The sequence below is a fragment of the Mobula birostris genome, chromosome 28 (genome assembly GCF_030028105.1).
Source record: "Mobula birostris isolate sMobBir1 chromosome 28, sMobBir1.hap1, whole genome shotgun sequence".
NCBI lineage: Eukaryota > Metazoa > Chordata > Chondrichthyes > Myliobatiformes > Myliobatidae > Mobula > Mobula birostris.
The window spans coordinates 5,989,884-6,015,796 of NC_092397.1; the positions used below are offsets into that span (position 1 = coordinate 5,989,884).

The following is a 25,913-nucleotide window of genomic DNA, read 5'->3' on the forward strand; positions in this document are numbered from 1 at the left end:
TTGGGTGGATGCTGCATGATTTGTTCCCCTGTTACAAATCAGTACACCGAAACAACAAACGGTACACAATATGCGATTAAACGATTGAGCTTTATAATTCTTAATTTGACTATAGGTTAGTAAAGAAACAAGAAAGAAAAAAGGGCCCATTCTTGTGAAACAGTCTAATGTGCAACGTTGGAGCTCACGTTTTTCCTGTCTGTTCGTTCTCCCATCGATTTTCCCCTCGGCCGTCGACTCCCGACCCCAGTCCACGTCCACTCTGTCCTGCAGACTACGGATTCCCCCTTCTGGCATCTTCTCTCTCCACCTTCCGCCGAGCAAAGGCCCGCGAAACCTTTGCTCGGGCCCACAAGAAAGGAAATGTCTTCCCTCACTGGCCATTATCTCTAGTTATCTCTAGTCATAACCCAGCCACTGCTGCTGCAGAGAAACCATTGCACTAGCATGAAACATTACAGCGTGTTACATGTTCCTGAACCCACCTGGACTTCACTGTCACTCAGTCAGCAGTACCTTCACGGGTCAGTTCAAATCCCACTGGAGCAGGGCAGGGGATCCCGTCCTTTTTTTAATGCAATGGACCCCTACCATTAACCAAGGGGTCAGTAGATCCCAGGTGGGGTGGGGGGGGCCCTGCACTAGGGGCTTAAGAATGAAACGCACGGCATTCACTGGAGGAACTCGGCGGGTCAGGCAGCGTCTATGTAAGGGAATAAAGAGTCCACGTTCCGGCCCATTACCCTCCATCGGGAAGCATGGACTAATCCTTTGGTGATGCTCCATTGGCGCAGGTGATGTGTGATTGCGATATTGAAAGTCTCTGCACGTGTCCTGTCCCAGATGGAATGAAAACGTCCTGTCCTTTCCGAAATGATCTTTTTTGTTACAGTGCACTTCAAAGTTCAAATTTAAAAGTAAATTTATTCTCAAAATACGAATACTATATATTGAGATTCGTTTTCTTACAGATACTGTATATACAGGAAAAAGTACTATATTGGAATAGACAGTTTCATTGCTTGGCACGGACTAGATGGGCTGAAGGGCCTGTTTCTGTACTTTACTATGACTATATAGTACTGAGCAAAAGTCTTGGGCACATCTGTAGCGCTCAGGTGCCTAAAACTTTTGCTTTTGGTTAAAATAGGAAGGTGGTTGCGAAACAGAAATCAGAGCACCTGGCTTTGCATTAGCTCAGGAGTGTTAAGTGTTACTGTGCAAATGTGGATGTATACATTTCTGAGTCTTTTGCACTGACTGTACATAATGACTTGACAAACAGCTGATGTGTCGATTGAGCAAGAACAACTAACACTGAGAACTTGAGTTGCAAAGATTTTAAAGTGTTCCCTGCTCACCCTCGCCCTGTGCTCACTGTTCTGGACTCTCCTACCGCAGGGAAGTGACTTTTACCATCCACCCCTCGTAATTTTAAACACTTCGACAAGATCACGCCTCATACTTTTACACTCCATAACCCGTCTAGCCAACCTCTCGCTATAACTTATGGCTTCTAGTCCTGGCAACATCTTATAAATCTTCTCTCCCCTCTTTCCTGTTTAATCACGGCTGGATCCAGTGATAATGGTCCAGGGGCTATTCAGACATCACGAATGGGGCAAAAGAAACTTGGTAGTTATGGCTCTTTTATTCAGTGCTACAAGAATAAAGAACAAGAAACAAATAAAGCAAGGCAAGGGAAAAGAAGTGGTGGTCGTTTTGTACTTACTCCCTGCTACACTGCTGGTGTTGAGGGCAGCAATGTGGTTGTTCTCTGTCGGTGTTCAGGGCTTCCTTCATCGTGTCAGTAGCTTTCTCTCTGTTTCACTGCTGTCAGTCATGCAAGTCCCAGGTGGAGACTCTTAAGATACCATTACACCCAGATGAAGAAGGATTCTTCATTGCTGTATCCGTAACAGACTTGTTTGACCAGTCAGGGTTGTTACCCCCGAACCTGGATGACTGGTGGACCCCTCTTAGTCTGACCTCTACCCTTTGACCCTGTCTGGCATGGGTGACCTGACCAAGAGTCAAAGCACAAAGCCCTGACTCCAGCCAACGTAGCTCTCCGGGTCACTGAGGCCCGCAAGCCTCCAAACCCTACGACAAGACTGTGGTCCTCTTGGAGGGTCTCGTACCGAGGCTCGAGGTAAAGCACATTCCTATCAACCTGCAGAAAAACTTAGAATCTGCCAGAAAATGAAGCTGTCATGCAATTAGTAGAACATCTAAACAGTTACATCCAAATGGGTTGTTATATATTTAAAGAAAACTAGGGAATCTATAAGAAAAAATAATTCTACACCGTAATCCAAAATCATATCTTTTCTATAAGAGGGTGACCAAAACTATGCACGTACTCTTTGCCAGTGGCATGTGCAGCTGTGATGTAATGCCTTGTGACCTTCATTTTCCCCCTCTTCCAGCTGACTGACGATGTGAAGAAAGACAAAGATAAGGAACCGGACCGAACTGATAAGCAGGAGTCGACAGTGGTGATGAAGAAAAAGGGCTTCGAGACAGAGCAGAAAGGAAGCAGCGACGAGGAGGAAGAGGGGGACAGCGACGATGATGTGGTAAGTTGTGTGTGTGTGTGTGTGTGTGTGTGTGTGAGAGAGAGTGAGAAATTCACCCTCCCACAGAACTCATCTTCCTCCATCCATCTCGGCCTCTCCATAGTCGATAGACTTGAGCTTCACAGCTGTCTGTAGCGATAAATTCCACGTCTCGGTCCTCAGACTCGTTGAAGCGGGAACAGTGAACTGACTCTGCCCCTTCTGTCCGTTAGGTGAAGAAAGACGAGCTCCCCAAGCTGTCGAAGAAGAAGCTGAGACGGCTGAATCGTTTGAGCGTGGCTGAGCTAAAGCAGGTACGCGGCATTTCCTGGAGTGTGTGCGAGAGGGGCGTGGATCCGTGTTGAGTGGGTGGATGGGGTCTCTGCGATTTGCCACCTCTCGCTCGCGCTCTGTCCTCTCTTGGCTGGGTGATCCTGCTGCCCAGCGTCAATGCTATACATCTGAACTGCCATCCGCTTTGATAATTGTGCTATCAGCCATGATGGAATGGCAGAGCAGGCTCGATGGGCTGAATAGCCTCAATCTACTCCAGTGGGTGGGATTGCTTGCTCTCTCGCTCTCTGTCTCAGCCTGCCCTAAGGCTGACTGACACCACTACCCAACCTCAACACTATGCATTTGAACAGCCCCACAGCAGTGTAGGGGTTAGCCCAACGCTGCTACAGCTAGGGAGCATCGGAGTTCAGAGTTCAATTCTGACATCTCTAAGGAGTCTGTACGCCCTCTCTGTGACTGTGTGAGTTTCCTCCGGGTGCTCTGGTTTCCTCCCACAGTCCAAAGACTTAGTGGTTAATAGGTTAATTGCTCATTGTACACTGTCCTGTGGTTAGGCTGGAGTTAAATCAGGGTTTGGTGGGGGGTGGGGGTTCTGTGGCGTGAATAGAAGGGCCTGTTCGCACTGTTTCTCTCAGTAAATAACCAGATGGTGGAGTGGGCCCAGTGGCTGAATGGCCTAATTCTTTCCATGTTTTGTGGTCTCAAACAATCAGAGTAGCGGGGAGAGTAAAATCTTCCCAGCTGCGTCATTTGTCTTTGGGCCAATTTGATGATACAAGCAGGCCTGGTTAATTCAGTGGGCCTTATTTGATACATAACGAGCTCGAGAGGCTGAACAAAAAAAACAACGCAGTGACTGACAGGTCGTAAATGCGAGGTTCTGCAGCTGCTGGGAGTCTGGAGCAACAGGCACAAAACGCTGCAGAAGTTCGGCAGGTCAGGCAGCATCTACAGAGAGGAATAAAGAGCTGTCGTTTCGGGCTGAGACCCTTCGTCGGGACTGGACTGGAAAGGAAAGGGGGAGGGAGAAGCAACTGTCTTCTCCTCTCCGATTCCTCCTTCCCCCTCACCTATCACCTTCCAGCTTCAATTCCTTTCCAGTCCTGATCAGGGGTCTCACATTCCAAAGGCATATGGGTTAGGTTTAATAAGTTGTGGATGTGCTATGTTGGAGCTGGAAGTGTGGCAACACTTGCGAGCTGCCCCCAGCACATTCTTGGACCGTGTTGGTCGTTGATGCGCTGTACGTGTGACAAGTAAAAGCTAATCTTCCCGCTTGTTTAACCCGGCCGTTTGCCCTGCAGCTGGTGGCCAGACCGGACGTGGTGGAGATGCACGATGTGACGGCGCATGACCCGAAGCTGCTGGTCCACCTGAAGGCGACCCGCAACTCGGTGCCCGTGCCCCGGCACTGGTGCTTCAAGCGAAAGTACCTGCAGGGCAAGCGGGGCATCGAGAAGCCCCCGTTCGAGCTGCCCGAATTCATCCGGCGCACTGGCATCCAGGAGATGAGGGAAGCTTTGCAAGAGAAGGTAAAGTGTCTGTCCGCACCTCTGTCTCTTATTTCAAAAAAAGTTCAAATATGTCACCATATACAACCCTGAGATTCATGTTCCTGTGGGCATACTCAGCAAATCTATAGAATAGTGACTATGACAGGATCAGTGAAAGATCAACCAGAGTGCAGAAGACAACAAACTGTGCAAATGCAATAAATGGCAATAAGTAACGAGAACAGGAGATAAGGAGCCCTTAAAGTGAGATCATTGGTTGTGTGAACGTCTCAAAGGATGGGCAAGTGAGTGTGGTTCTCCCCTTTTGTTCAAGAGCCTCATGGTTGAGGGGTAGTAACTGTTCTTGAACCTGGTGGTGCGAGTCCTGAAGCTCTTGTACCTTCTACCTGATTGGAACCAGCGAGGAAAGAGCAGTGCTTGGATGATGGATGCTACTTTCCTACGAGAGCGTTTCATATAGACGTGCTCTATGGTTGGGAGGGCTTTACCCATGATGTACTGGGCCAAATCCACTACCTTATTGTAGGATTTTCCATTCAAAGGCATTGGTGTTCCCATACCAGGCCATGATGTGGCCAGTCAATACACTCTCCACTACACATCTATAGAAGTTGATCGAAGTTTTAGATGTCATGCGAATCTCCGCAGACTCCTAAGGAAATAGAGGCGCTGTCGTGTAAATCTTCTGTGCCCTCTTTCCAGTTTAACTATTTTTTTCTATGACAGGGTGCCCAAAACTGTAAATAGTATTCCAAGTGCGGCCTCACCTCACCAACAACTTGTACAACCCACTTAGCCCATTCTCTGACGAAGGCCAGCATGCAAACGTCTTTTTTTCCCACCACCCGGCACACTTGGTGCTTGCTTGTGCCTTCTCTCTCAAGTCTGAAGATTTGCACAAGTCAACGAGCTCACCTGCAGCAGTGTCGCAGAGCGTCAGGTCCACAATGTTCACAAGAAAAACGTAAATTGCACAAGAAAGGACACGATTAGAACAAAAATAAGTCAATTTTAGTGCAAGACGATCGCCGTGTTTCTGTACCAGGGTACTGGTTAGGTTGGTTCAAGAACCGAATGGTTGAAGGGAAGTAGCTGTTCCTGAACCTGGTGGTGTGGGACTTCAGGATTCTGTGCCTGAAGGGAGCTGCAAGATCGTGGCACAGCTTGGGTGGTGGTGGGGGGGCAGGAATCTTTGACGGACGTTGTCGTCTTAAGACGGTGCCTCCTGTAGATTCTACCGACGGTGGGCAGGGAGGTGCCAGTGATGTGTTGCACTGAGTCGAAGGCTTCGGGGCGAGGCGAATGGGGTTGAGAGGGATGATAAATCAGCCATGATGGAATGGCAGAGCAGACTCGATGGGCCAAGTGGCCCAATTCTGGTCTTATGGGGTTGGCTGCTCTGTGGCCTCTTGATACTTTCAACAGCACACCTGTAGCTGTTTCTGGGCACACGATAAATAAACCTGAATCTGAGGATCTTGTGTATTCAATCCGCACTGATGCTTCCAATGACTGGGCAAACATCATCTTCCAATACAGCCCACATCGTTTAGCAGGGTGGGACCTGGGTGTAGTTTGTACGTGGTGGGTGCTGAGATTTTCACTGGGTGAGGGTGCCCACTGCAGACCTCAGCGTTTTTGGTGGGGTGCGGAGTGTCTTGTTTCTTAACTGGGTTTTGCTGCCTGCCCACAGGAGGAGCAGAAGACCATGAAGACCAAGATGAGGGAGAAGGTGCGGCCGAAGATGGGCAAGATCGACATCGACTACCAGAAGCTGCACGACGCCTTCTTCAAGTGGCAGACCAAGCCCAAGCTCACCATCCACGGAGACCTGTATTACGAGGTGGGTCGGCCACGGCGCCCAGCGTGCCTCGGCTCCATCCCTGCCCTGTGTTGGACGGGCTTGTGGATCTCCTTTGAGGGTAGTGTAGGCGGGGTCCGGCGGAATCAGCGGCAAGGTTGTTGCAGGCGCCTTCCCTGGCATTGCATCTCCTCTGATCTCCCAGTACTCCATCTTTAGCATCTCCGCCTCCATCTGTATCCATCCTGATCTCAGTCCTTCCCCTGAACTTATCTGCGCCTCCCGTATGTAGAACGTAGAGCACAGTATGGATATTGTGCCAAACTTTTAACCACCTCAAAGCTCAGCCTAACCCTCCCCTCCCCTATAACACTCCATTTTTCTTTTTGCGTTGATCTCATTTTACTTGGATGTATTAAGCCGTTGAGGGTGTTTGTCCAACCTCTGGTGTGTTGAATGCGTCTTCTCTGCTCGTCCCAACAGGGTAAAGAGTTCGAGACCCGGCTGAAGGAGAAGAAGCCCGGAGACCTGTCGGACGAACTGCGCCTGGCCCTCGGAATGCCGGTGGGAGCTGTACGTAGATTCCCTCGCTGCCTAGCTTTTTGGGGTGGGCTGTTTCATCGTTCAGGGTGTCTGCAGTGCGAACCCGGGAGATCAGAGGGCTGGCTCCAGAAGTGTCCGCCGTCCAGATCCTAAATCAGAATCGGCTTTGCTGCCGCTGACATGTGAAACTTGCCGTGTTGCGGCAGTGCAAGGCGTTTAAATTACTATAAGTTATGGTCGCGTGGCGGTCGGCACAACGCCATTACAGTGCCAGCAATCTGGTCCGTGAGGAGTTTGTACGTTCTCCCCGTGATCGCGTGCGTTTCCTCCAGGTGGTCTGGTTTCCTCCCACATTCCAAAGGCGTACCGGTTGGTAGGTTAATTGGTCACACGGTCCGTCCAGTGCGAGCTCGTTGGGCCTGTTACCGCTAAACGTAACGAAGTTACAAAACGGTTTGAAGGGCGAACCACGAGGTAGTGCCACAAACTGTCCGTGAGATGTGATGGCGGAAGGGCGGATGATGTTAAGCGATTAAACGTAGGGCCTCCAAGCTCCTGTACCTCCCCGACGGTAGTGATGAAGAGGGCGCGTCCCCCACGGCGAGGGTCCTGAATGATGGGCGCTGCTTTCTTGAGACACCACCGTTTGAGATGATGGTGGGGAGGCTTGCCGCCCGTGTTGGAGTCCACAATTATTGAGGCTTTTTCTGATCCGGTGCGGCGGCCCCTCCGTACCAGACGGTGATGCAACCAGTCGGAATGCGCTCCACGGGACAGATTTGGGAATTCGCAAGAGTCTTTGGTCTTTTATCACCGGCGTGCTCTGGGCAGTTCACCCAGCAACACCTCGCGACTTTGGGACGTGGGGAAGGAAGTGAAGCACCCGGAGGAAACCCGGGCAGAGCGCGCAAGTCTGACGCACGGCGCCCGAAGGCCGGAATCGAACCTGGATCGCTGGAGCCGCGAGACAGCATCTCTGCACGCTGCCCACTCTGACGCACGGCAGTCTGCCACAGTATTTTCTCCTGTCACTGTCATACGCAGCCAGTCTCTTTACGGGACTTTTCGTTGCGCTGAAGTCCCAGTTCCTGGGTGTCCACGTCTCTGAAGGTCTGTCGTGGGTCCGACATATTGATGGAATTACAAAGAAGGCACGACAGAGTCTGTATTTCATTAGGAGTTTGAGGAGATTTGTACGTCACCAGAGACGCCCACAAATTTCTGCAGATGTACCGATTGCATCATTGTCTGGTTTGGAGAATGATTCAGGATTGGAAAAAGTTGCAAACTCAGTCAGCTCCATCATGGGCACTGGCCTCCCCAGCATCCAGGTCATCTTCAAAAGGCGTTAACTCAGAAAGGTGGCACCGATTGTTAGGGACCCCCGTCACCCAGGACATTCCCTCTTACTGCTACCATCAGGGAGGAGGCACAGGACCCTGAAGGCGCACACTCGACGATTCAGAACAACTTCCTCCCCTCCGGCAGCAGATTTCTGAATGGACAATTAATCCACGTACACTACCTCACTACTTTTTTTCTTTTTTGCTGTCTCTCTACACAAACGCACTTATTGCAATTTGTAGTTGTTTTATTATGTATTGCATATGTATTTGCATATTTCACGATGCGTGCCAGTGATATTAAACCTGATTCTGATACAATAACAAGCAGCGGCAGTTGAATCATAAAAGAGAACTGTACAGCGCAAGCCCTTCGGCCCACGAGGTTGTACCGACCTTTTAGCCTTCTCCGAGATCAATCTAACCCTTCCCTCCCACGTCACTGGGCCCCTACCTGCCCTCCGTAATCACATCTCTGCTCTCCAGCATCCCGTCCCACGCCATCCCATCTTGCCCCTGTGCTTTGATTCCCATTCCGCCGATCGACAGCCTTCCATCAAGTCGCCTCTCGTTCTTCACTCCAGAGAGAAAAGCCCCAGCTCGCTCAGCCTATCCTCATAAGGCATGCTCCCCAGTCCAGGCAGCGTCCTGGTAAACCTCTGCACCCTCTCTAAAGCTTCCACATCCTTCCTATGATGAGGCAACCAGAACCGAACACAACACTGCAAGTGTGGTGTAATAAGCATTTAATAGAGCATAGTACAGTGTAAGCCCTTCAGCCCACAATATTGTGGTTAACCTACTCCAAGATCAACCTAGTCCTTCCCTATGCCTATCTAAGAGTCTCTTAAATGAGCCTAATGTGTCTATCGCCACCCCTGGCAGGGCATTCTACACTCCCACCACTCTATATTTTTAAAAAAAAACCTACCTCTGATATCCCCCACTATAGCAGACATCCCACCCTGCAAAATCTCATTTCAGGGAGGTAGCACTGTCAATTTGTGGGAGACTCCCGGAACTTCCGGGAGAGGTGGGATGTCTGCAATAGAGTAGCTCCTTAGCAGCTGGCCAGCTAGTTTAAATAACGTTAGTTATGCTAATGAATGAATGACACCTGTTAAACTCACCTCAACATGTCTTTTACAGTCTTAACCCTCCATGGGCAACAGAAAAGTCACTGTTGCAAACACTGCAGCGAGCAACACTGTCATTATTTTTGACCCCTATTAGGCAGGGGTACACTTTAGTGTAGTCTGGGGTGACGTACGTTTTATATTTTCTTTTTTTGGAACACTCTGCCATGGCGCGCGTTCGCTCTCTCTCGCCCTCTCAAAAAAAATGATTTCCGGGACATTGTATATAACTTGCGGGCATCAGGAAGCCACTATTAATATGCGGGAGACTCCCAGAACTTCCAGGACAGGTGGGATGTCCGCTATAGCCATTGTCGGTGTGGGGGGTGGGGGGGGGGGGGAAGGTGCTGACTGTCCATGAATCGTTCTAACTCTCTGGTTCACTTTACCCCAGAACTCACACAAGGTCCCTCCGCCGTGGTTGATCGCCATGCAGCGCTATGGCCCGCCGCCCTCGTACCCCAACCTCAAGATTCCTGGCCTGAACTCGCCGATCCCGGAGGTAAGTCACGGGATCACGGGAAGCTCGAGTGGATGGGCAAGGGGTGGTGGTGCGCAGGGTGCTCACGGGCGTAAGGAAATGAAGACTCCCCAGGGTAGCTGGCAGACTACACGGGACCTGACATGTTGGGTTCGTGGGGATATGTTGGACCTTCAACGCACAGGACACCGGAGGAACTCATAGAGGGTCAGGCGGTGTCAATTGCAAACCAACCTTTTTTATGCCATGACCCAGTGCCATTAAGCATGGGTCTGTGGACTCCAGGTTGGATGTCCCTGCTCGGGAGTGGAATAAGCAGACAACGTTTTGGGCCGAGGGCCCCTTGGGATCGGAAAGGAAGGAGCAGAGCCTGAATGAGATGGTGGGAGGAGTGGTAGGAGGACAAGATGGTGGGTGATGGGAGAGACCGGGCGAGGGGAAGCTGGTGGTGAGATGGGATGAAATAAGAAGCTGCGAGGTGACAGGTGGAAGGGGTAAAGGGCTGAAAAAGGAGGAATCTGATAGGAGAGGAGAGTAGACCAGGGAGAAAGGGAAGGGGGGAACCAGAGGGAGGTGAAGACAAAAGGGGTGAGGGAGGAACCAGAATGGGGAGTGGGAAAAGCAAGAAAGGGGGAGAAATTACAGAAAGTTAGAGAAATCGACATTCGTGTCATCAGGTTGGAAGCTACCAGATGGAATATGAGGTGTTGCTCCTCCAACCTGAGTGTGGCCTCGTCGCGATTGTCGAGGAAGCTGTGGACCACCATGTCAGAATGGGAAGTTGAATTGCAGTCGGGGGGGGCCTCCAGGAGATCCCTCCTTTGTGGAATTGTGGATGAGCTTGGGTAGAGATGGGATTATTGAGTAGATTTGAGCATACGGTGACCTGTTATCTGGGCCTGCCTGTACTCGCCGTCTCCTCTGGGACACGTGGAGGCTGGTAGGAGTTGGCAAGATGAGATGGAGAATGTGGCTGCTGGAATTCAATTTGAAAGTCTTACGTGGGGTTTACTGTCATACACACAGATCCATGTATGGACAGGTGCACTGAAAGTCTTACAGCAGTAACACAGCACCAGATAAGCAACATTCACAACAAAAACTAATAATATGCATGATATTCTGCCGATGCTGGAAGACTTGAACAGCATACAAAATGCTGGAGGAACTCCAGTCAGATACAGAAATGAGTCGACATTTTGGTTCAAAACTTTTGGTTGTTTATTCCCCTCCATAGATGCTGCCTAACTTGCTGAGTTCCTCCAGCATTTTGTGTGCGTTGCATGAATTGTCTCTTTTTTTAAACAGGAAGGAACACGATTAGAACAAAAACATCCTATTGTGGTGTGGTCACAAACAAGAGAAAACCTGCAGGTGCTGGAAATCCGCTCAACGCACGTAATGCTGGAGGAACTCAGCAGGCCAGGCAGCATCTGTGGAAATCCTGCCCAAGGGTTTCGGCCCGAAATGTCGACTGTCCTCTTTTTTCTGTAGATACTGCCTGGCCTGCTGAGTTCCTCCAGCATTTTGTGTGTATATGTAGTGCAGATTGGTCGCAGTGCTGCTTATACTGAGGAAGTGACTAGGGTCGGTACAAGAACCAAATGGTTGAAGGGAAGTAGCTGTTCCTGAACCAGGTGGTGTGGGACTTCAGGCTTCTGTACCTCCTGCCCGATGAGAACTGTGAGAAGATACCTTGGGCCAGATGGTGGGGATCTTTGGGTATTACCTCCTGGAGGCAAGGCCTCCTGTAGATACTGTTGGGGGAGGGAACGTCGACTCAGACCATGAGAGGCCTGCGTCGGGCATTTTCATGCCTTACAAGGCGCAGGTTGGAGGTCTGTGTGGGGTGCCACTCCTCACACAGACACTAGAGCAATGTGTGGTTAAGTGCCTTGCTCAAGGACACAAACATGCTGCTACAGCTGAGGCTCGAACTAGCGACCTTCAGATCACTAGACGAGCGCCTTAACCACTTGGCCACGTGCTCAACACAATACAGATACTGTTGGATCTCTATTTATTTTCTGATCCTTGGGGTTCTTCTGGTATTCCGGAATGACGAGTCGTCTTAATTATAAGAGTTCAGTTTGAAAGTACAAGCAAACACATAAAAAAGCTGAAAAACGATGTTGAGAGGTGAATGGATGTGAAGGCAAAAGGAATGAAGATGCAAAGTTGCTCCTCCTGAAAAATCCCATCAATTTTATAGATAAGGAAATTCTTTAGATGGGATTAAACTGGTTAGTAGGCTATAATTAAAACAAATATGTCATGTGAGTAATTTGCTAATACTTAGCCAATGAAAAATAAGAAAGGTGATAAACCGTTAGTTTAGCTGCTATACCGCTTTCTGCCTGTGAGTGTGAAAAGTACATGAATTTGTTAAAAAGTAAAAATCTTATTAAAAAGTATTATCTAAAATATCCTGTTTCCAACAATACTGCTGATGGTGGGGAGGGATGTGCCTGTGATGTGTTGGGCTGAGTCCATTGCTAACTTGCTACTTGACTTTCAATTGCTGTACCAAGTCAGTGGTCGTTTGTATTTGAATGGGTGAGGCGAGTATAGGTCTGTTTCATTTACTGGAGGGGGCAAGGATCTTCCGATGCGTGTGAGTCTGCGTGGCTGTGAATGAGGTCCCACATTGGTTCACTTGCGGCTGCTTCTGTCCAATAACGTGTTGTTGTCCCTTGGCAGAGCTGCTCCTTTGGATACCACGCTGGAGGCTGGGGGAAGCCGCCTGTCGACGAGACTGGAAAACCGCTGTACGGGGATGTGTTTGGAACAAATTCCCTGGAATTTCAGGTATGTAAAGCCAGCTTTCCACCTCCCTAATCACTTCACGCTCTGCCTCAGGCCAGGCTGCAGAGCCGGCCAGAACACTACTGTAAGTGGCAGGCACACACACTGACTAGTGCGGCAACAACTCCAGCATTTCCCCAGCAGATTTCTATGATTTTATTCTGGGAGAGAGTGGGAAATTATAATTGACATCTGCTTCGTAGGTTCCTGACTTCAAGGAAATCTGGCTTTCTGCTTGTAGGGTTAAACTACATTGCTCAGAGTCTCCTCCAAGCAAGGATGTAACGTTGAGGCTTTATGAAGCTCTGGTGAGGCCCCTTTTCTTGGCCCCTTTTCTTAGAAAGTATGTGCTGACGTTGGAGAGAGTTCAAAGGTTCATGAAAATGATTCCAGAGTTGAGAGGCTTGTCATATGAAGAGGGTTTGATGACTCTGAGCCTCTAACCACTGGAATTCAGAAGAATGAGGTTTCAACGAGGTCACCCCTGTCGAAGGTTGAAAGGCCTCGATAGAGTGGACGTGCAGAGGATCTTCCCTGTGGTGGGGGAGTCTGAAGACCAGAGGGAACAGCCTCAGAATAGAGGGGCGTCCTTTTAGAATGGAGATGATGGGGAATTTCTTTAGCCAGAGGGTGGTGAATCTGTGGAATTCTTTGCCACAGGCAGCTGTGGAGGCCAAGTCTTTCCGTGTATTTAAGGCAGAGGTTGATCGATTCGTGGCATGGAGGGGTACAGGGAGATCGGGGGGCTGAGAGGGAAATTGGATCAGCCATGATGAAATGGCGGAGCAGACTCGAGGGGCCCAATGGCCTCATTCTGCTCCTGTGTCTTGTGGTGGAAGTGTCTGTTCGCAGCGTGGATCGAGGGGAGGTCATTTCCACTCTTCTTGGACGGGAGTGGTTGCAGGAGAGGCGAGAGCAAGGGGGTTGAGCTGAAGGTGCACTGTTCACGGGCAGTTGGGCCGGCGGAGTCGTGTAACAGCGTGATACTTCACCACACCGGCATCACCGATCAGGGTCTGTAGGACGCTTGTCTCTTCTTCCTGTGACCCGTGTGGGTTCCCTCCCACCGGGATAGGGTATTAACTTGTGGGCGTGCCGTGCTGGTGCCGACACTGGCGGACTGCCCCCAGTGCACTCGGGCTGTGCTGGCCCCTGACACAAACCCTGCGTTTCGCTGTACGTTTCGATGTACGCGAGACATATAAAGCTCATCTCTTTCATCTCTAATCTCGGGGATTTCTCCAGACAGTAAAGGGGAAATCTGAAACCCTGACCCCCTACATAAAGTTGACCGGAATTTTCCAGACAGACCCGAGGCTGGGCTTCGGGACGTCAAGGGAGCTGAACTGGATGATTGACATCCGTACTGACAGTGGTCTCAGAAAGAGAGGGCTGGAGCTGTGTGGGGGCAGAAGGAAGTGCCAGAAGGTACTGACACGTGGCTGAAAACATTGGGCCATCAGATGTCAAGGGAGAGGTATGAACCCGAGATCCTAACTGGAAACGGAGGAGGGCGCCAGAGGGAGAGGCTGACTGAGGAAGGACAAGTGGCTGCGGGAGCAAGTCTGGATAGGAATGTGGTCGAACACCTCAGAATAAACCTGCAAAGCTCTTTCAAAAGCGAGAGTACGTTGTCAAGGTCAACTCTACTGTCGTATGCACAGGCATCACAGGTGCAGAGCGTCAGATAAACAGCGTTCACACGACAAGTATCAAGTTCGACCCAAAAACACACAGGATTTGGCAGACGCTGGAGGGAGGGAGGGAGGGAGACACACACACCCCTCCCCCGGGAGGAACTGGGCAGGTCGGGAGGCGTCTGTGGAGAGGGATGAACAGTCGGTTTTGGTCCGGGAGGGGAAGGAATGCAAGCTGCCAGGTGAGGTGAGGTCCATTTCAGTGCGAAGTGGTTGCAGAGCCTCTACACAATGTGCTGGCTGGTTCAGGAACCGAAAAGTTGAAGTGTTCGAAGCTGCCGGTGTGGGGTTTTCAGGCTTGTGCACCTCCTGCCTGTCGGGAGCTCTGAAAACCTTCAAAAAATATTGCCTTCTATAGATCCGGTTGACGGTGGGGAGCATTGTGTCTGTGACATACAACCACCCAGCCCGTGCCCTCTTCTCACTACTACCATCAGGAAAGAGCTACAGGAGCCTCGGATCCCACACCGCCAGAACCAGAGGGGATAACTTCCCTCAACTTCACTCGCCCCATCCCTGAACTGTTCCCACAACCCTGTGGATTCGCTTTCAAGGGCTCTTCGTCTCATGTTCTTGATTGATTTTTTTCTTTCTTTCTTCTTCTTGTATTTGCACAGTTTGTTGTCTTCTGCACTCTGGTCATTTGTTTCCTCCTCCTGTTGTGTTTGTATTTACTGTGAATGCCCCCAAGAAAATGGATCTCGGGGTTGAATGTGGTGCCGTATACATACTTTGACAATAAATTTACTCTGAACTTTGTACCATCGGAAAGGAGGTACGGGAGCCTCGGGCCTCACAGCACTATGTTCAGGAACAGTTATTACCCTTCAACCACCAGGCTCCTGAACCAGCATGGATAACTTCACGCACCACTACTCTGAACTGATTCCACGGCAGGGTTAGGCTGGCAATGGTAGTGACAAGAAGAGGGCACGCTCGAGGAGGGGTTTGAGCAACGTCTGTGGAGGGAAATGAACAGACATTTTGGGCTGAGAACTTTCATCTGGATGGCAGCTCTTGTTCCTCAGTCTGGATGAAGGGTCTTGGTCTGATTCCTCCCCCACAGATGCTGCCTGACCTGCTGAGATCCCCTTGTGCTGCTCAACATTCTGGCATCTGATTGATCAGAGGAATGCTGGAGGGGCTGAGGGTCCTCTTCTTCCCCGCCCTCGCTGTATAATGACCACAGGGTAAGAGGGTTTCACTCTCCTTCCCTCTCCAGGCAAAGACAGAGGAGGAGGTCCTGGATCGGACACCCTGGGGCGAGCTGGAGCCTTCTGATGAGGAATCCTCAGAGGACGAGGAGGAGGAGGACGAAAGCGATGAAGATAAACCAGACGACACTGGATTCATCACACCGGCGGACAGGTACCCAGCCGGGGAGCGGGGAGGGGGTTGGCAGTGTGGGTCGGGAAGGGGTGTCTTTGCCCGTGACTCTTTTGAAACCTCTTTCCCTCCGGCAGGCTGGGGCCTCCCTCATTTGCTTCCATTCGAGTCTGGTTCCAGCCAGAGAGCGTGCAATTTCCCCCTCGCTGACCGTGATGTTACTCAAGTGGAAGCACTTGGCAGGCAACTGCTCTACCCGAGACTGCGTGAAACTGCCGAGAGTTGTGGACATGGCTCACTCTGCCACAGAAACCAAGCTGCCCTTCACGTACTTTGTACCTCAAAGACCCACACACACCCCAGACATTCTCTTGTCCCCTCTCCCGTCAGCTGGGTGACACAGAAACCCGAAAGCGTGTCCCACCAGGCTCAAGGGTGGCTTCTACACCCTTGTCTTAAGACTCGAATGGTGCATCAGCATGATGTGCCATGTCTTATGACATCATCATGACGTGCCATGTCTTATGACATCATCATGACATGCCATGTCTTATGACATCATCATGACGTGCCATGTTGTATTGACCTGGGCAGTCTTGGTCACGTGACCATGATTGCTCTTGGCAAATTTTACCTCACAAGTGATTTGCCGTTGGCTTCTTCTGGGCCGTGTCCTTACAGGAGGGGTGACCCCTGGCCATTATCAACACTCTTCAGAGGAAGTCCTACCCTGGAGTCAGCGGCCGCATAACCAGGACTTGTGATGTGCACCAGTGCTCATACGACCGTCCACCACCACCTCCCATGCTTCATGTGACCCTGATCCTGTGGGGGGGGGGGGGGGCAGCTAAGCAGGTGCTACACCTTGCCCAAGGGGGCACCTTGCACCTCCTTCGGTAGACGCGTATCTATACTCTGCCACCCACTTGACTGGCTCACCAGTACGATAAGATGGGAGTCTTGACCTCCCATTCTAACTTGTGGTGCCCTTGCATCTTATTGTTGGCCCGTGCTGCACTTTCTCCGTGACTGTAACACTATTCTCCGTTCTGTTGCTACTTTTCCCTTGCCCTCCCTCCACGTACTGATGTGATGAAACTGTATGGATGGCACGTGAAACAAGTTTTTCACAGTACCTGGGTAACAGAGTAATTTAGCAATCCATATTTTGATTTGCCCTACCCTTCTGGTTAGTAGCCACATACCCAGTGCAGCCCTCACGCCATAGGCTTGTGATGAGTCACTGTGACTGCAACCGAACAGCAACATGACTCGACAGTGCGGGGGAATAACGCCTTTTCTAAACATGTCTAGGGTAGATATGATTCAGGTAAGCATAAACGTAAAAGTCTGAATGTTCCTTCTAAGGGAAATGAAGGAATGCAAATGATGCCAATTTATCATTCACCAGGAAACGATAACTTACACCAGTATAAACTTGAAATTGTATTGACAAGATATTTTAAACAATAATGAACACAATAATACGATACAATACAAAATAAAGGGCCCTGTTATTTGTTTTTATTTATGTGTACGTGTGTATATCTTTGTGCACATGATCGTTGGCGCTCATTGTTGCGTAATCAATCCAGTTTGCTTCACTTTGTTTACTCATGGTGCTGAAATGGTTTTACGCTGAAGAGCTGAGGCGGGGGGGAGGAATTTTCGCGCAACGTTCAAGGAAAGGGCTTTATACTTTATTATCACCAAACAATTGACACTGGAGCATATAATCATCGCGGCAATGTTTGATTCTGTGTTTTGTGCTCCCTGGAGTACAAATCGATAGTAAAGAGTAAAAATTTAAATTATAAACCATAAATAGAAAAGGGAAAGCAAGGTAGCGCAAAAAAACCGAGAAGCAGGTCGGGATATTTGGAGGGTACGGCCCAGATCCATTGAACTTTCTTCAATGCCGTGCGCTAACTAGCTAACTAAGTTATCCGTACGCTCTCCATTGTCTACAAGAACCCGTGTCCCTCCAATTGGGTTCTGTGAGCATTTCACCGTGTTCATCTCAGTTTCCTTTCTCCTCCTCCGATCCCGCACCCTCTGGAGAATGGGACCCCGTTCCTCTCCTGCGTTCTCTCCCAAAAAAAAGTTAATCAGGCAAATCCTATTGGCTAATTTAATCACTGAACTTTTTGCCCCACGTAGGGGCAGGATGTTGGCCAAGCAGTTAGCGTAATGTGCGGGTATCCTCCATGTGCTCTGATTTCCTCCCACATTCCAAAGACGCACAGGTTGGTTAGCCCTGGGCCTGCTGTGTTGGCGCCACTTGCAGACTGCCCAGCACAATCCTCACTGATTTGATTTGACTTGATGCAAACGTCACGTTTCGCTGTGTGCTTCAGTTCGTACGTGACAGATTTCTTTAAAAAAATGTTAAACCTCCTTAATTGTTCTATCAACTTTACGTTTCAACGCTGTGGGAAGTGGAACCTAAGGTCGCTCTGCTCCCCCATGCTGCTGAATATCCTTCCATTAACCTTGTACTCTGCTTTCGAGTTCGATCTCCTCAAAGGTCCAGATATCTTCCATTATTAATCAAATCACTTTCCTTGTGCTGAGCTTGCACTAACACTGTGGGGATGCCTCTGCCAACCAGCGAAAGGTGATCTTTGCAATTAAACGTCCCAGCGGCCGAAGAGGAAGTGGTTGCAAACGCACAGGGAGGGAAGGATGGTGGCTGAGCGGTGGGATTAACCGTTTCTACTGAGTGGCATTAGCCGTGGCGCACGCCGGCAGCTTGCGGTACAGGAGCGATACTCTGCGAAAATGTGCGCCCTCGAAAGCCCACGCAGGAAGGGGCCTGGCGCGGTGCAGGTGGCCCAGTCGATTTGCGCCACAGTCTACCGGAAGGCTCTGGCCTTATTCTCGCAGTCAGCTTACTGTTGTCCACAGCTTCATCAGGATAGCTCCATTGAAGGGATCCATGTCAGGTTCTGATGCTGGGATTGTGTACCTGAAATTCTTACTCCTCTCAGACATCCATGAGACAAACCCCAGAGGCTGAATGATAAAAACGCAAGAACCCTCAAAGGCCCCCCTCCCGTTGTATTAAGCAAGAGCAAAGCATCCACCCCCCCCCGCTTTTGTGCCAGCAGTAGTACTGACATCCCTCTCCCCCCCCACCCGCAACAGAAAATATTTCCCCAGTACCTGTTGGATCTTCAACCCTTCTTGACCCACTGCATCTTCGATTTTTTTAATTTAATTTTTTTTTATTTAGAGATTTAGCGCGGAGCAGGCGCATCCGGCCCAGCAAGCCGCGTGCACCAGCGACATACCTATATAGCCCGAGCCTAATCACGGGACGATTTACAATGACCAATGAACCCCCACACGCTCGTGCCAAGAACAAAAACACACTTCTTGCAGGCAGCGCCAGAATTGAACTCTGAACTCTTGAACTCTGCCCCTGAGCCGTAATAGTGTCACACTAACAGAGTATGTACGTCCTAGCTTTTGCAGCCTGGGAAAGAGGGGGAAAATATTGTCACTTTCCCAGGTGGGGACGGGTCTGTCACTGTGTGACACCGGGGTACGGTACCGGTGGGGACAGGTCTGACACTGTACTGGTGAGGTTGCAGTGCAGTACAAACGGGGGTGAGCAGGATAATAAGTCAGCCAAATATTCTGGGCTGAATGCTGTTATCCTGCCCTATTTTTCTGGTCACAGCCATCTTCCATCACAATGGTCTTTATCTGAGCCTCTAGTAATCACTTTATCGACAGAGTGCCAACTGCCGTGCCCGCCTCGACCGTGCATATGTCTTATCTGGGACCAGAGAGTACAGCATCAGCATGAAAGGACATCCGTTCAGAACAGAGATGCGGGAGAGTTTTCTTCAGCCGGAGGGTGGTGAGAGGGATCAGGCGTGATTGAAGGGTGGAGCAGACTCGATGGGCTGAATGGCCTGATTCTGCTCCTACGTCTTATGCTCTTAATTCTTCTGTGTGCTCTTGGGGCCTTGCATTGCCGCGGGGGATGCTTCAGAGCACACGTTGATTTTATACAGTGTGGATGCAGGCTCTTTGGCCCTAACTGTGCAGCCCAGTGAGCTGGTTCTCTCCTGCCTACGTCTGTCCCATCGCTGCCTTAACCTCTCCTACTCACATCCGTGGTGGCTAACGCGCCAGCCTCAGCTCTGCTCCCTGGCAGCCCATCCCCAATACACACCGCCCTCTACGTGAAGAAGCCTACCCCCGGCCTGAAACCTGGTAGCTGCAACTTGCTTTTCGATGTGTTCGACCTCTTGGGACCTTGAGCCCCAGGCAGCTCCTGGATAAAAATGTTACTTAACAGCAGAGTGCTTCTATCTCGCAAAGATCTCTTCATGAATATTTCAGTGACATGGCCGCTGGCTTCCCAAAGCATTCCCTGATTCATGATTTTGTGATGCGATCGACCGCTACCTGGAGATTTGTGCTTTCAATTAAGGTGTAATCAATTTCCTTGTATCTTAGCATGGTTTGGAGCAGGATATTAACAGCGTGTGCGGCCACTGCCAAGTGGAAACACCGTCCATCCAGCTGTCTGGATATCGTTACTTAAACTTCGATTCCAAGTCTGAGTTCTCTCGGTCCGGTCCCCTCAGTCATGCCTTTGGCTGCCAGCTGAAATTTTGCACAGATAGATTTTTGGTTTTAATGGTTGCGGAGTTCAAAAGATTAGCTTTATTTGTCACACGGACATGAAAACACGCAGTGAAATGCACCACTTAAGTCAGTGGCCAACACAGTCCGAGGATGTGCTGGGGGCAGCCCGCAAGAGTCACCACACTGACGCCAACCTATTTATTTTGGTGAGATAAAGGCATCCGTTAATCTTGCGAGACCATGGATCTGCGCCTGAAAAGTCTTGACTCTCCAGGGCGCAGGCCTGGGCAAGGTTGTATGGAAGACCAGCAGTTGCCCATGCTGCAAGTCTCCCCTCTCTACGACACCGATGTTGTCCAAGGGAAGGGCATTAGGACCCATACAGCTTGGCACCGGTGTCATCGCAGAGCAATGTGTGATTAAGTGCCTTGCTCAGGGACACAACATGTTCCCTCGGCTGGGGCTCGAACTCACGACCTTCAGGTCGCTAGTCCAATGCCTTAACCACTTGGCCATGTGCCCACACTTTGGGTGAGATACAGCGCAGAATAGCCCCTTCCGGCCCTCTGAGCCACGCCACCCAGCCATCCCATGATTTAGCGCTGGCCTGATCAGTGACCAGTTACCCTACCAGCCGGTCTTTGGACTGTGGGAGGAAAGCGGAGCTCCCAGAGGAAACCCGGGCGGTCACCAGGGAGAACGTACAAAATCCTCACGGGCAGCGGCGGGAATTGAACCCGGGTCGCCTGTATCGTAAAGGGTTGGGCTGACCGCTACGCTGCCGTGCCGCCCACAGCTCACTAGCCCTAACCGGTACGTCTCTGGGATGTGGGAGGAAACCGGAGCGCCCGGAGGAAATCTGCGCAGCTGCGGAGGGAATGAACAGGCTCCTTTCAGATGGGAATTAAACCACGATCAATAGTGTGCTGGGCAGGCGGGTGTGGCCGAGTGCACGGCCAGGTTAATCACAATCTTATTGAGTGGCGGAGTAGATTTGATGGGCCTGATCTTATTCTGATGCTCATTCTTTCTTTTTGGGTGGGGGGGTGGCTAAACTCCGGAATATTTTGCCCCACTCCCTCCCCCGAACACCTCCGCCTCCTTGGTACTTGGTACTTGCAAGTTGTTCCCACTACACTAAGTGAGCCGGACTAATATGCGTCTGCCGTTTGCAAATGGTGCCCCACAGGTACAAGTTGCTGTCGTCGGTCTCCAAGTGCAGATGGGGTGGGGGGGTGGGGGGGAGGGGTCTGGTGCCTCCCGGGAGGGGTGGGTGGGGTCTGGCGTCCTGCCCTCAGGAACGGGACCTTCAGCTGACTGACCACCGGTTTACACTAACCCCAGCAGAATCAGTCCCTCGCCCACACATTGGGGGTCGGTTGGGGAGGTGATTGATATGGAAGAAAGCACGAGGTCTCTGTCTCCGCCAGACCCACGGAGCCGGAAACTGGGATCGAACCCGGGTCCCCAGAGCTCTACCTACTGTGCCGCTGCTCTGTTCGATGGGCATCGGCCAGGTCTGAGAGGTTCGAGTGCCCGAAGCTGTGGGGAAAGCACTAACCCTGACTGATCATGTGCCCCCTCTCCCTTTTTGTCTCGGCAGTGGTCTGATCACACCAGGGGGCTTCTCGTCTGTCCCGGCAGGAATGGAGACCCCGGAACTCATTGAGCTGCGGAAGAAGAAGATCGAGGAAGCCATGGATGGGTGAGGAACGGCGGTGTCCGGGGTCCCTGCACCGTGCCTGGTGTACCCTCAGCCTGCGCTCACTCTCCGGTGGGCGAGAGCGCGAGTGTGGGGGTGGGGGGAGAGAGTGGTCATGAATCTGAGGTGATGGGAGGGATCTCATTGAAACCTGCCAAACGTCGAAAGGCCTAGATAGAGTGGGCATGGAGAGCACTTTGCTATAGTGGGGTGTCTAGGACCAGAGGGTTCACCCGCCGAATACAAGGACAGAGGTGAGGAATTTCTGTAGCCGGGGGTGGTGAATCTGTGGAATTTATCGCTGCACTCGGCCGTGGAGGCCAAGTCATTGGGTACATTTCAAGCAGAGGTTGATGGGTTCCTGATTAGTGAGGGCATCAAATTGCCTGGATGGCCTAATTCTGCTGCTGTGTCTCCTGGAGCTGACAGCAAGGGGGTGTGCTTCAGGGTAATAGTTGATGGGGTGGAGCTGGGAGTTTGGTAACTCCAGGCCAGAAACATTGGAGTCTGGGGGGGGCGTGAGGAGTTGAGGCTGTCAGGAGGAGGACGGGACGGGGTCATGGTGGGGGGGGGGGGGATCTGCAGTAAGGGTGACCAGCCTCTCCACGTCTGACTGTGTGCCTGCTTCCCCCACCCCACAGCGGCGAGACCCCTCAGCTGTACATTCCGGTGCCGGAGAAGCGGACGGCAACAATCGGTGGGGCGATGATGGGGTCCACGCACATCTACGACATGTCGGCGGTGAGTTTCCGTGGCGGGGAGGGGAGAGGTGTCGACCCACCGCTACCTGCTGCCCACTTACACATCTCGCCTAATCCGTTTCCATTCGTCATAGTCCTATCAGCATCCTTTAGCCCATCACCCACACAGGAGGAGGGGACCAATCACAGCGGGCATCTAACTCACGTCGTTGGGTTGTGAGAGGGAACAGGAGCATCCAGAGGAATCACGCAATCGAAGGGAGACCGTGCAAGTCCTCCCACCTGCCCTGCTTTACTTTCCAGAGCAGGCTGCCAATTCATAACCTTGTCGAACGCCTTCCTAAGATCCCTGCAGCAACACTACCTCAATGCCTTCATTCCGCATAACTCCATTTTTCTGTCATCCGTGTGCCGATCTAAGAGCCTGGTAAACGTTCTCAATGTATCTGTCTCTACCACCACCCTTTAGCGTCGTGTTTCACGCACCCTCCGTTGTTTGTTTTAAACACGACTACCTCTGACATTCCAGCACCTCCCCCCCCCCCCAAACTTTACCCTGGGGAAAAAATGTGTATCCATTCACTATGGAAACGAGGTTGAAAGATTACAGAGAAAATTTACATTTTTACAGTCTGTGGTGGCCAGTGCGATCATGTTTGCTGTTGTGCGCTGGGGCAGCAGGCTGAGGGTAGCAGACACCAACAGAATCAACAAACTCATCCGTAAGGCCAGTGATGTTGTGGGGATGGAACTGGACTCTCTGACGGTGGTGTCTGAAAAGAGGATGCTGTCCAAGTTGCATGCCATCTTGGACAATGTCTCCCATCCACTACATAATGTACTGGTTGGACACAGGAGTCCATTCAGCCAGAGACTCATTCCACCGAGATGCAACACAGAGCGTCATAGGAAGTCATTCCTGCCTGTGGCCATCAAACTACAACTCCTCCCTTGGAGGGTCAGACACCCTGAGCCAATAGGCTGGTCCTGGACTTATTTCCTGGCATAATTTACATATTACTATTTATTTATGGTTTTATTACTATTTATTACTTATGGTGTAATTGCAAAGAAAACCAATTTCCCCTGGGATCAGTGAAGTATGAGTATGACTATGACTACAAGGCTGTTGCCAGGTCTGGAGGACCTGAGTTATAAGAAAAGATTGAATGGGTTGGAACTTTATTCCTTGTAACATAGAGATTGAGAGGAGATTTGATAGAGGTTTACAGAACTATAGGGTAAATGCAAACAGGCGTCTTCCACTGGAAGGTGGGTTGGTCTACACACAGGGGTCGCGGTTTGAGGGTGGAAGGTGAAAAGTTTAAGGGGAACATGAGGGGAAACTTCTTATCTCGGAGGGTGGTGAGAGTGTAGAGGGAGCTGCCGGCACAAGTGTTGGATGCGAGCTCGATTTCAACACCAAAGAGGGGTTTGGACAGGTACATGGACGGGAGGAATGTGGAGGACTGTGGTCCCAGTGCAGGTTGATGGGAGTAGGCAGCTTAAATGGAATGGCTGAGCACAGAGTAGATGGGCTGAATGGCCTGTTTCTGTGCTGTACTTCTCTATGACTGTGTGTCTCTTGTGCTTTTGTGCACCTCTCATCCTCCTTCACTCTGAAGAGAAGCCCTGGTTTGCTCCATGAACACTACCTCAGTATTTTGCTCTTTTTGGGCTTATTTTTAAGATATTTCTTACTGTAACTTTTAAAATGTATTTCAATGAACTGCAAAACAATAAATTTTGCAACTTATGTCACTGATGTTAAACCTGATTCTAATATTTCCCTCATCCCCTCTTCTCGTGTTCCCAATATGATTATTTGGGGTACTCATTCTTCACTGCCAGGGATATTTCATGGCAACTTTTATTTTTCTGTCTTAAAAGCGCTATGATTCTGCAAGAGATTGGCTCTGTTGTGGTTGCTTCTACCTGCTGTACGCCTTTCCTGCCCTCCCTCCCCCTTCAGTAACTTTTGCCATTAAGACGTCTCTGATCTTGCCTTCCAAGCGTTTGTTCATCTTGCCCTGTGTGTGTTTCATCTGAGGCCAGCGTGCGTTCGCTGCACCTTTTGTTCTGGCTTGGCCGCACGCTATTTTTGTTCTCTTTAGTAGGTCACACACAGGGCAAACACCAGCCGTGTCCTTTGAGACGCTGCGTGTGGCCACACTTTGTGGAGCAGTATTCTCTCGCCCTGGTTTGGAATAGAGAACGTAGAACAGTACAGGCCCTTTAGCCCACGATGCTGTACTGATCTTTTTACCTACTCCAAGATCAGTCTAACCCATGGCTTCCCAACCTATGATCCCCTGAACATAGCCCTCCATTTTTCTGTCATCCACGTGCCTACCTCTCAGAGTCTCTTAAAGTCCGTTACCACCACCTCTGGCGGTGTTCCCCGCACACCCACCGCTCTGTATAAAACCCCTCCCTCTGGCATCTCCCATATACTTCCCTGCAATTACCTTAAGAGAAGAGAGCCCCCTTTTTTTTTTACTGGGCGTCTCTGGAAGTGCGGCTTGTTGGTGCCTCGCTACAGCCGCTGGACTCGGTGGTGAGGAACCTGCCTTTCTTGGGCCCCCACCAAACCTGTGAGGTTGGTATGTCTCGCCCACCCAACTCCCAGTTTGTGTGAACGATATGTGATTTACTTCTCTTCCCCCCCCCGCAATTGCCTGTCGGTAACAAATAACAGATCACACACTGCATACAATTATAAAGACAGTATATTTATGAACGTTAACTCAACCAAAGAGTTGTTCAAGAAAAGACGGGGAGAAAAGGGCCCATTATAATTAAACAATCAAATGTGCACGCAAGTTGGAGCTCATTGTGAAGTTGTCTGTAACTTGCATGCTGAACCCTCGGTCTGCATTAAAGCACGCACCACCTGAAGGTCGCTCAGAATCCAACGAACAAAGGAGCTTTCCTGAGGGGGTATTGGTCCGTCCTTCTAGAAGCCATTTATCTGCACAACAGGGATGCCATTCTCAGCCATCTTCCCTTCTGTCTTCTCCCAGCTCCAGCCCCCACCCCCCCACACACCAGTGTCCATGCCCAGAGTTCCCTCGAACCATCTCCCAATTCCACCATCCTGATCGGCTGACACGACATCCCTAAGTTGAACAACGTAGCCCCTTTAGCTCAAACCCAAACAGGCTGAAAGCAGAACAGACTGATCTTACAGAACTACTAAAATGAAATACCTACAGCATAGCAGTAAAAATCTTAACGAGGGCGTAACATGAGCTACATCCGCCCTGGGGAAAGTCTCTCTGCGTCTTATCATCTTATGCGCCTCTGTCCTCCTTTGCTCCAAAGAGAAGAGTGCCAGCTCGCTCAACCTTTCCTCGTGAGACATGCCCTCTAATCCAGGCAGCATCCTGGTAAGTAAGGCCATA

The 25,913-nt window shown here is 50.6% G+C and overlaps 1 protein-coding gene across 1 annotated transcript in view; it reads left to right on the plus strand.

The window, feature by feature from the left end:
• sf3b2 (splicing factor 3b, subunit 2) overlaps positions 1-25,913 on the plus strand; it is a 78,444-nt gene that overhangs the window by 46,105 nt on the left and 6,426 nt on the right. Inside the window, exons 10-19 of the mRNA XM_072245934.1 lie at positions 2,430-2,579; positions 2,792-2,872; positions 4,160-4,387; positions 6,063-6,212; positions 6,654-6,743; positions 9,587-9,694; positions 12,374-12,481; positions 15,398-15,543; positions 21,710-21,811; positions 22,450-22,549. Coding sequence (XP_072102035.1) covers positions 2,430-2,579; positions 2,792-2,872; positions 4,160-4,387; positions 6,063-6,212; positions 6,654-6,743; positions 9,587-9,694; positions 12,374-12,481; positions 15,398-15,543; positions 21,710-21,811; positions 22,450-22,549 — 1,263 coding nt within the window. The remainder of the gene's footprint in view (positions 1-2,429; positions 2,580-2,791; positions 2,873-4,159; positions 4,388-6,062; positions 6,213-6,653; positions 6,744-9,586; positions 9,695-12,373; positions 12,482-15,397; positions 15,544-21,709; positions 21,812-22,449; positions 22,550-25,913) is intronic.